This window comes from Larimichthys crocea, chromosome VIII (genome assembly GCF_000972845.2).
Source record: "Larimichthys crocea isolate SSNF chromosome VIII, L_crocea_2.0, whole genome shotgun sequence".
Classification (NCBI taxonomy): domain Eukaryota; kingdom Metazoa; phylum Chordata; class Actinopteri; family Sciaenidae; genus Larimichthys; species Larimichthys crocea.
The window spans coordinates 19,393,585-19,404,121 of NC_040018.1; the positions used below are offsets into that span (position 1 = coordinate 19,393,585).

Consider the following 10,537-nt stretch of genomic DNA (forward strand, 5'->3'; position numbering starts at 1 on the left):
AGGCATCCAATAAAAAGACAGGTCCCACGTTGGGAGGCAGCTGCAGTTGTTTCCAAAAAAGTATTGGGTGTCCAGTAACTTCCCAGCCAAACTACATATTTGACTCACTACAACCCAGGCGAGCTCGCACTCCAGCTTGGTGTTCAGTGTGGTTCAGACGCTCCGATCCTTTCAATCAGTTTTCTTTTGTTTTTGCTTTGCGCGGACACCACCACTAAACAGCCATGGATGCCATCAAGAAGAAGATGCAGATGCTCAAGCTCGACAAGGAGAACGCCTTGGACAGAGCTGAGCAGGCCGAGTCAGACAAGAAGGCAGCTGAGGACAGGAGCAAACAGGTCGGCATCCAGTGTGAGACTCGCTCTGGTGCTTTTACGCACCGGTGCCAAAGGCACGATGCGCCTGACGCTGCCTATCCACTGTGCTGTTACTGAGGATTAATGTGTGTCTTCATAGGATTAAATTAAGTTTTAAAAATCATAATGTTTGCTCCTTGTTATTTTACTTCATATTTAGGCTGCATGAAGTTGGAAACATTTTACATTTACTATTGGATCCCTTATGATTTAGCAATTATTTTAATTGTATTTCTAAATGGCTGATTAAAAGTTTATTACTTAGTGCAAACATTCTTGTTTCCACACCTCAGAGATCATTTACAGACATTATGAGGTGTAACATGCTTGGTGAGTGTCAGAGTAATGATATCTTCTTGTTAGTAAATTTCTGTCTCTGTGTTTCTCTGTGTACAAGCTTGAAGATGACTTGGTGGCACTGCAGAAGAAGCTGAAGGGAACTGAGGATGAGTTGGACAAATACTCTGAAGCTCTGAAGGATGCCCAGGAGAAACTGGAGCTTGCTGAGAAGAAGGCCGCAGATGTGAGTTCTGACTAGTGGAGAAACCCCAAGTGGGGAACCCAGTGCCTAATGGAGTGACCTTGAATCACCTCTTTGGGTCATGTCAGGAAACTAAGATTACCAACCCCATCCAGATTTACTCTAATGATTGTTATACAATTATCAATTTTAAGATGTCTATGGGCCATATAAGAAGAAAATATAGATAGTTAAATTTAGCTCTTGTGCTTGCTTTATATGGTCACAACTTTATAAGGTCACTGGCTTGACAGTGCATTCCACAGCCATTTGGACAAATCTGAGGACCAGTGTAAGGTTTCAGTCCGGCATTTTACAAGCAAAATTTGGCCCTCAAATCCTTGACAGATTTGTAGTTGTTCTGGTTTCATCTTGGCAGATATGTCAAACCCTGATGAAATTACCAGTTCATTGGGTTTAATGTTACCCCAGTTACACCTGACTGATTACGTCAGAATCAGCGACAGTGACGTCACCAAAAACAACAACAATATTAGATAAGATGACTTTAGAAAACAAAACAAAAAAGCAGATAGATACCGAATATTAGTAAAGTAGCCGAAAAACTATTCACCATACATTTTGAGCACTTATGTATAATAAGTATAAACCATTTCAATAGAAGTACTTTTTTTCACAACATACGAAAATAAAAAACGAATCACATAAAATAACCAAGAGATGACGATGAAAATTGCAAACAATAAATTAAACAAATACAGGAAATACACGAGTGATAGCAGCATGAAATGAAATGACTCCACTTGTAGCAGGAAAACAAGTGTGTGCGATCACACACAGCAGGACAGAAACAGCTGAGAAATGTATAATACTAATAATAATAATAATAATGTGCTCTTTAGGAACACTCAAACTGTTTAATGTATAGGCAGTTGTAACTTGTGCTGTCGTAGCTCATGATGGCTGAATCAGTGACCAATGTCTGAGGCTGTGGTTTTGATAGGGTTGGCTCAATTTACCAGTAGGGGATGCACTGAAAACAGCTCCTGATTTTAGAGAGTTGTTTTATTGACAAAGGGCATGCGAAATAACACGAAATCAATTTGAAAGCGCACTAGAAACTAGCACAATTCAAACATTGTTTTTTTTTTTAATTCATTTTATAAATGTTATCATTCGCGAGTAAAATCAGGTACTTCCGGGCTGGGTGGCACGTCCCAATCCTCATCAGCGGTTGATTAAGGCCGGTGGGGGCAGGGATCAAACGCGCCGCGTCTCCAGAGTGTGCGTGAGTGTGTGTGTGTGTCTGCGGTTTGAGGCAGCCCCGCACAAAGCTGAGGGCTAAAAAAAACACAAAAAAACGAGCTTAAGCTGAAACAATTAAAAAAAAAAACAGCCGAAAATGGCCGGTGGGAGCTCTCTGGAAGCTGTGAAGAAGAAAATCAAGTCGTTGCAGGAGCAGGCCGATGCGGCGGAGGACCGGGCAGCGTTACTACAGCGGGAACTCAACCAGGAGAGGAGTGCGAGGGAAGCAGTAAGCCACTGCTAATTATTTAAGGCAATTAATCCCCAGACTGTCGACGGCATTAGGGGGGTAAATCTGGTCAAAAAGCGTGTCTTTGCTAGGCCCCAGACAGCGTCGGTTTGTGCTCTAATACAGACAGGTTTGGTATTAGCCCATCCGCAGGATGTGAGTTAAACCATGGGTGGATGAAAGGACTCCACCCGGCGCGTCCACAATAAACAAACCTCCCTGTAACAAGTAGACTAGCGTCCTGCTGCAGCACCACAGGTCCTGCCCTGTGCAAAACTCCAGGCTAGGTGGAGAAACCATTAGAAATAAATTGTAACTTATTTGTTCATGGGACAGGATGAATGAATCACAGCAGGTTTGACTAGAAAGAGAGAGGGAAGGAATGGTGGCTAATTACCTTTTTTATTTTAAATGTACTGCTTGCACGATAAGGGTTTAAAATGTGTGTTAAAATAGGGAGTCACCAACAACCTGTGTGTAAAATGTGCATATCAGAGCCTGCATCCCTCCTCTGGGTGTGTTCCTGACCCAGCCCAAACTCTCCCAGGAGAGCATAGGATGTAACCCTGCAAAGCCCAGGGTACTGAAGCATACTTACAATACAAATGCACCTGATCTGACTTCTCAATGATTGTGCTCTCCCAGGCTGAGGGTGATGTAGCTTCCCTGAACAGACGTATCCAGCTGGTTGAGGAGGAGTTGGACCGTGCTCAGGAGCGTCTGGCCACAGCTCTGACCAAGCTGGAGGAGGCTGAGAAGGCCGCTGACGAGAGCGAGAGGTGGGTACCTTGCACCTGGGGAAACAGACTCCATCACGAGTCACCCATGTGCGGCGTAAAGCAAAAATAACAGGTGCACTCTGTTTAGCCAGAACCTCACATTTCACTTTATTTGTCTCGGTGAAACATAATACTTGACGTGACAGGATTTGGACAGCATGTTTTTAGATTTTCATAGTCAAACAGAATGAAATCCACACACAGTCACGTCGCCGTACTAGTATTGGGTGCTGTGCTGCTGCAAAACTCTGGAGCGCAGTGATCATGCTGGCACCGAATGCCTTTTTTTTTTTTTAGACTCTAGGATTTATGACTCTAGCACTGAAATGTGGATTCTGCCAAACTACAGTATACAAAAAAAAACTGGAGACCGAACATGTTGCATGCTGTTGAATTTCTCTCAGTACTGCCGCTGGTGGCTGGAAGTCATATTGCACTGATGTTCAGAAGTATCCACTAAATTTAAAACATAGCAAAATAGTTTTTCTTCTTTGGTGTTTTGCATAGTAGCATTAATTAGTCAATGTTGCACTTGCACCAAATTTCTTTATTATAAATGCAATATATAAATGTGCAACCCAGAACATCTGCAGCATTTTTGCTGGAAACTTAAATGATGTTTGTTAGTATGACGTGTATGGCTAATACAGTCACACTCCTCACTGTGAATCATGCTCTACACAGTGTTGCCCAACACACCTTGGGTGACCAGTGTGCATGTTAAGTATCCACACATGTAGTCCAGATAATAATCCAGTGTGTGTGTGAGAGTCTATGTAGTCTTTGAATTTCAGACCATCACCAACCTTGATGGGTAAACTTCCCTTTAAAGCCACATAACAATGTGATTTCCTGGGCCCGCTTAATAAGACATACTACTGATCTCTTAATCAATCCTGCAAGAGGGAAATATCAAAACAAGACTCACCACTTACCCGTCACACTATTTGCTTTCCCACAGAGGAATGAAGGTCATTGAGAACAGGGCAATGAAGGACGAGGAGAAGATGGAGCTGCAGGAGATCCAACTGAAGGAGGCCAAACACATCGCAGAGGAGGCTGACCGCAAATACGAGGAGGCAAGTTTCTCAGCTGTTCACGTCGCTCTGAACTTTGAGCTTAGCATTTTCTACATTTCTTGACTTTAATGAGACAGCTGACGTCAGTGATCGCTTTTTGACAGATGGCATATCAGCCTATCAGTCCTAATTAACTATAAGAATGACACTAGATAAATTAAGGAATGTAATTATCTGTTTTTTGAACTAACTAGTGCGGGGCTAAACTTTGTTGTTTGTGACTTCAGGTGGCCCGTAAACTGGTGATCATTGAGAGTGACTTGGAACGTACAGAAGAGCGCGCTGAGCTGTCTGAGAGGTAACAACTTCCCTCTCATTCCTGCTCCCATCCCCTCCACCTGTTTCTCCCGGTCACATCTCAAAATAACATTTTAGATGCATTCTTTTGTAATTGTTTTTCTTTTGTCTGTGGCGTCTTCCTGCTTCTTCAACCAAACCCATAAATCAAAAGCAAATGCTCTGAGCTCGACGAGGAGCTGAAGACCGTGACAAACAACCTGAAGTCTCTGGAGGCTCAGGCAGAGAAAGTAAGCATGTCTGAAGATTTATAACAATATACTGCATAAACGCTTGAAATTTGTTTTAAAACTATCGTTTATATTTTCCTAACTTTTGCTTTTGTGTACAACCACAGTACTCACAGAAGGAGGACAAATACGAGGAGGAGATCAAGGTTCTTACAGACAAGCTGAAGGAGGTGGGTTGACTAAAGTTAGCTCATGACTCATTAGTTACTGGAATTAATGCTGAGTGTGTGTATATATATTTTTATTTTAAAGCACTAAGTGCTTTAAAATGTCCTGTAGGGCTGTGGTTATTAATGTCCTAATGTTTGACTTCCTCCACTCAGGCTGAGACTCGTGCTGAGTTCGCTGAGAGATCAGTCGCCAAGCTTGAGAAGACCATTGATGACCTGGAAGGTACGAATCTTTTCCACTTGATTTTTAATACAGTTTGAAAAAGTTGTTTTCAGGGGTGTGTTTGTTAAAATGCAGCCGTGATGGACAAGGCAGTCACTGCTCAACAGGTCAACACAAAACAGCATTCTTAGACCTCATGGATTGGTCTTTTTAAAAAAAGACGAGTGCCTTTTTTTTTTGTAAAGTTTGGTGCCGTCAGATTATTTATCTGGTCAGCAGGGTGTTAAATAGTTTGCATTGTCAGTTGTCTGCTGAGCAATGGGACACAAAGCAGTGATCCACAGAGGCCGCGAGATATTATTCACGTTGGCAGCAACATTTCTCAGCACGGTGCTATTTGGCATTCTGATGTAGTGACAGTCCAAGGTACAGCTTGGTCCCAATCAGTCCTCTCAGGGTCATGGAACATGTGAGGCAGTTTCTCTGTGACTCCTCAGGAATCTGACACAGCATCAGCAGCTGTTCCATGTGCACTTCCTATTTCTGTCCTGTTCTTTCTTTTTTTCAGTTTCTCTATTTGTGTTTTTTCCTTTTTTGACTTCTGTTCTCTGACGCACTGTTTTTTTCTTTTATTACCAACCCTTCACTGCCACCTTCATATATTACCACACAATAGATGAGCTGTATGCCCAGAAACTGAAGTACAAGGCCATCAGCGAGGAGCTGGACCACGCCCTCAACGACATGACTTCCATGTAATTCACCACACGCTTATTTCTGCATAGTGCCTTTTTAGATCCACTGTTACCAACTAACAGTAGCTCCCTCTTGTGGCATGTTTGAGTGCAGTGATTTTTATAAACTGTAGATTTGATATTAGATATTGGATTCCTCCTTCACTGCTTGTCTAACATTAATTTGTGTGTACTACAGGTGTTTTGGATGTACTTTTGACTAGTTTTTTTTCCCCCTCTGGATTCCCCAAAGCTTTTGACAGGGTTAACTACTAACAGCATTTAGCACAAGTGTTAAGTTCCCTTCATGATTTTCTTGCACACTGTCACATTTCCTCATGAGCTTCATTCATATTTTCTTTGATTTCTGCCTCAGTTCTGCATCCCTTTTTCCTTTTTTTTTTTTTTTTTTTTTTTTTTTTGGTTCTGCATGTTATCTTCAATTCCTCCTTTTTCATACACATTTTATATCTCTCTCAAACACTTTTGTTCTTCTCCTTTTTTTTCCCTCCCTCCACAGCTAAGTCTTTACATCCTTCACCCCAGAAGCTGGTTGAGCTGGTCATCACCTCTCTCCTGTGCAGCGCAGCCCAACTTTCTGTCTCCTCTGTCTCTGTATTCCTTTACTTGTGCACATCGGGCCGTCGCTGCCACCATCCATCTGTTCATTTCTCATACAGACACTTTGAGCCGTGTTTCTTTCTGTAAAATAAACATTCTTCCATCTCCACCTGCCCCTCCCCATTTCTTCTGCCATGTTTCTTCATTTCCATTTGTCACTTTTTTTTTTTTTTTTTTTTTTTTTTTTTTTTTTTTTTTTTTTTTTTTTTTTTTTCTTTTTTTTTTTTTTTTTTTTTTTTTTTAATTTGTCTTCTGTTTAATTTGTTTTGTCGCGTAGCTTTTGAATAAACTCTGAAGCTCCTCACATGAACTGTTCCCTTTTCTGTTAGAGAGGACTGTTATTTGGTATATTGGGGTGTTCATTAATTCTGTTTAGCAATAACAAATTAGTGTTAACATGAAATGTGACGATTGTCCTCTCGGTTTACCATTTGATTAGGATGAATAGGGTAAAATACCAGCAGTCATGCTTGGATAGACAGTTTCTAGAGTTTGGAGCAGAAAGATTCACTTTCTGTAATGTGTAATGTTTTAAAACGGAAGTACTTCCTGAAGCATCTTAATCATCTTTGTGTCTACATCCTTGTCTTTTTTAAGAGGGGAAAGTTATATCAGGACACTAGTATATTTCGGAACAGTTTCTAGTATCCTTGAATCTTTGAATCTGCATTATGCATTGGTCACTTATGTGTAGGTATCTTCCAGGCTATCCTCAGTATCTCTGGAGAAAAACAAACAACAGTAAATGTTAAAGAAACAAGGGGGCTAATGAGTAACTGATGTTGCTGTCGGTAACCAGGACACCAAGTTAGTGACAAGTTGTGAGCCCTTTTGGAAACGAGTTATTGCTTTAGCATGAGCTTGGTAGTTTAACAGCTTGAATACAAGCTGACACTTTGTGATTCGCTTCAAATCAGCAACTCTCTGCCTGTTGTACTAACCTGCCTAACTGTCTCTTTCCCTTTTCTCTTACCTGCTTTCTGACTGCCAAGACCATCTATACAAGCAGCTTGAGAAAAACCGTCTTCTGACCAATGAACTGAGAGTAGCTTTAAACGAGGCTTAAACTGGAACGGGCACTCGTACACTTTGACTATTCTGAAACTCAGACGTCCGGGCGTTTTGTCTAATGCTGTGATATAAAGAGTATTGACAACTGTGTCTATGACACAAATTTCAAACAAGTAATGCTTTCAACAAACAGGATACAAATGTATGATTTCCACATTATGCATGCTCAAACTGCAGTTTCAGGTGGGAGGTCACACAACCTCGGGTTATGAAAAATTGCCCAGTGGTTTTGATATTATCCTCAGTTATCGACGGGGTTGTAGCACATTGGTCTAGTTGAAATCCGGATGGTGCTGTTGCTCCTGGGGTGAAGGCTGGTGATGATGCTAGTGGCCGACTCCTGGTGAAGGCTCATGAAATGCTGCAAGGGGTCCAGAATTCCTTCGACATTCCATGAATCCCCCTCTTTAATGATATAACAGCGAACCAGAAAGTTGGAAGTTTTCAACAAAAATATTGAAGTATAAATTTTAAATCACAAGAAGTTGTTTTGATTTTAATGCAGAATTGAGTGGTTGGAAAGTTAGATTTTTTTTTTTACTTTTTAAAAAAATTTTTTATTTCTATCTGTAGTATTTCAGTCTGGACACATCATTTTGACTTGTTTATTGTATAAATGGCATATTTTATTTTTGGCCATGAGGTTCTGAACTCTGACATTCCAGAACAAATCAGAGTAAACTTGACCGACTGTCTCTGATCTCACAATTTGGTCATGAACCACTGGATGATGGAGAGATAATTTCTGAGGTATACAGCCTCTAGTTTAGGGTTAAAATCATCCACATTTCTTTTCACTGACCTGAAACAGTTTGAAGTGGCTGCTTGGTCATAGACTATACCGCGCGAGCGTCATTAGAATCCATCATCAAACCACAAACTGGGCAATGAGTTGTTGTTTTGTCCTAAAACGAGCTCTCGCAGTGTAGAATACAGCCCTGTCTAAAGAGTATAATATTTAGAGTGACTTGAGTATGTACTTTAATGAAGTGTAACTTCTGCTATCAAAAAAAATATAGACTGAGAGGTGAAATTTCTCACACGTGTAAGGTTTGTAACAATATCCAGCACATGTCTAACACCGTTTGTTATCCTGAGCTAGAGCTGTTTATACTCTGTGCATCTTTGCGCTGTTTTTTTTGTTTTCCCTGACTTTTAACCGATGCAATGCTATATTAACAGATAAACTCACGCGTGCTAAAGAAGAAGGCCTGAGCGTAAAGCAGATGCTGGATCAGACTCTAATGGAGATGGTTAACATTTGACCCAGCTCTGTTCCTCTGCCCCACATTGCCTCATCTGCTCTGAATATGGCTGGCTCCCATATACAGCTGCTACAGATAATGTTGGGCCTCGTGTTTATGTGTTCTCTGACCTTGTCATCCTGAAGATATAAGCTCTACACAAAGTAGCACAAAACGGCTTCTTTTGAGCTACAGTTAAACGACACTGTTTCCGTTACACACTGTAATCAAAGGTCAGTTAAAATCCACTGTACATCTTTAATAGGTTTACATGTATATGTTGGGAGAATTTGCACTTTTGTGGGTAAAAATACAGTGCACATTCATTGTAAACAAAGCCATATGTTAAGCCAAGGTTATATAAAAGGGACTTTTATTATGTGTACTTTTGTAAAGTTGCTTGTGTCTTTGTTTCTTCTGTATTATAAACATTTATTCAGTGTCAGTGATGTTCCAGTTTGGCAAGGAAGGTATTCTTAGCACTGTTACTTGAATGTACTGTTTGTGTTCAGCAAAATGAAAGAAATGTTTGCACACTGTACTCACTTTTCTTTTCATTTTGAGGAACATATTTGTTTGTTTCTCCCATTTTATCTCGGATATGTAAAGATCATGAATAAATGGTAGAATGAAGTATAAATAACTCCAAGTCTGGCTTTATTCCAAAAGTTTCTTTAGATGATAAGATGTGGGGGAAAATGTAGACTACCAAGAGAAACTTTTTCTTTAATAACTGTTATCTCCTCACATGAAATAATCTATACCTCACTCAGGTTAAAGGTCCAATGTCCAAGATTTCAGTGGACCCTGTTTACATAATATGAATAACTGTTTGCATTAGTGAAATGTTTGTTGTTGTCACCTTAGAATGAGCCTTTTGAGTCCTCTGCTATGGGGCCACTATGTTGCATTGCCGTGTTATACATTAGCACAGAACGGACAAACTGAACACTGACTTTAGAAAGTCTTTAACTTTTTTTTGTGTGCTTCACAGCAGCCATAGTTTCTCCTTCACGTTAAGGAGAGGGTGAAAAGAGGCGGTTGTTTCTCCTTCACGTTAAGGAGAGGGTGAAAAGAGGCGGTTGCAATCTATTACACTGCTAAATGTCACTACATCCAACGCAGGGGTCCTTTACACAATGCAAAAAAAAATAAATGAACTTTTGCAGAGGAAATTATAGGTATATTTTAATATATACATTCAATATAAATGTATTTTAAATATTTGGTAGACTTGAGCTATAACCCTGTTTTTTTTTTTTTGCAGTTTATTATTAAAATCGAGGAATTTTTAAATGTGCTAAAGTGGTTTCTAAGAGCATTCTATAAGGATAAAAGTAACAGAAGAAATATCAGGAATGTAAACATTAGTGTGTAACAGGAATGGATAACTTTATTGATCCCAAAAGGGAAATTCTTTTCTTTGTCTTGCAGCTACAGTTACAAGTCTAAGAAAGGAAGAACCATGTCATAATATACAAAAGGAAACTTTGTGCAAAACTGTGCACTGTGCATTCTTATTCAGAGAAAGTGTCAGTCAGCTGTTAGAGAACAAGTCTCCTCTCTCTGCACATAATGAAGTGTGATGGCAGAAATGACTTCCTGTAGCAGTCCTAAAATATGAAATATAAATGTTCACTTCTTAATTGTATAATTACCAGTCGAAACAGATATTCAAAACAAATGGATTTGGACAAGTTCATGTATTAAGTGTCGAGTCAAACAAGCGGTCATTGTCGGTGAGGAAAGCTTGCCGTAGCTCCTCCTCGCCGCGGGGG

At 40.2% G+C, this 10,537-nt stretch overlaps 1 protein-coding gene and 1 long non-coding RNA gene across 7 annotated transcripts; one reads left to right on the top strand and one right to left on the bottom strand.

The window, feature by feature from the left end:
* Positions 1-89: 89 nt before the first annotated feature.
* LOC104918278 (tropomyosin alpha-1 chain) lies at positions 90-9,399 on the top strand. Of its 6 annotated transcripts, XM_010730018.3 has the most exons (10): positions 91-338; positions 754-879; positions 3,017-3,150; positions 4,112-4,229; positions 4,457-4,527; positions 4,681-4,756; positions 4,864-4,926; positions 5,080-5,149; positions 5,766-5,844; positions 6,344-6,492. In XM_010730018.3, the coding sequence occupies exons 1-10, from the start codon at positions 225-227 to the stop codon at positions 6,345-6,347; spliced, it is 855 nt and encodes a 284-aa protein (XP_010728320.1). In that variant the 5' UTR covers positions 91-224; the 3' UTR covers positions 6,348-6,492. The 6 variants fall into 6 exon arrangements, with proteins under 6 accessions (XP_010728477.1, XP_019134450.1, XP_010728320.1 ...); XM_010730175.3 differs by lacking the exons at positions 5,766-5,844; positions 6,344-6,492 and adding an exon at positions 8,698-9,399 and having other exon boundaries at positions 90-338; XM_019278905.2 differs by lacking the exons at positions 5,766-5,844; positions 6,344-6,492 and adding an exon at positions 7,437-8,051 and having other exon boundaries at positions 90-338.
* LOC113746355 (uncharacterized) lies at positions 8,065-8,650 on the bottom strand. The gene is made up of 2 exons (XR_003462787.1): positions 8,203-8,650; positions 8,065-8,168 (listed from the first exon to the last, which is right to left on the bottom strand). It is a non-coding gene; the product is annotated as an uncharacterized LOC113746355 (long non-coding RNA).
* Positions 9,400-10,537: the final 1,138 nt, after the last annotated feature.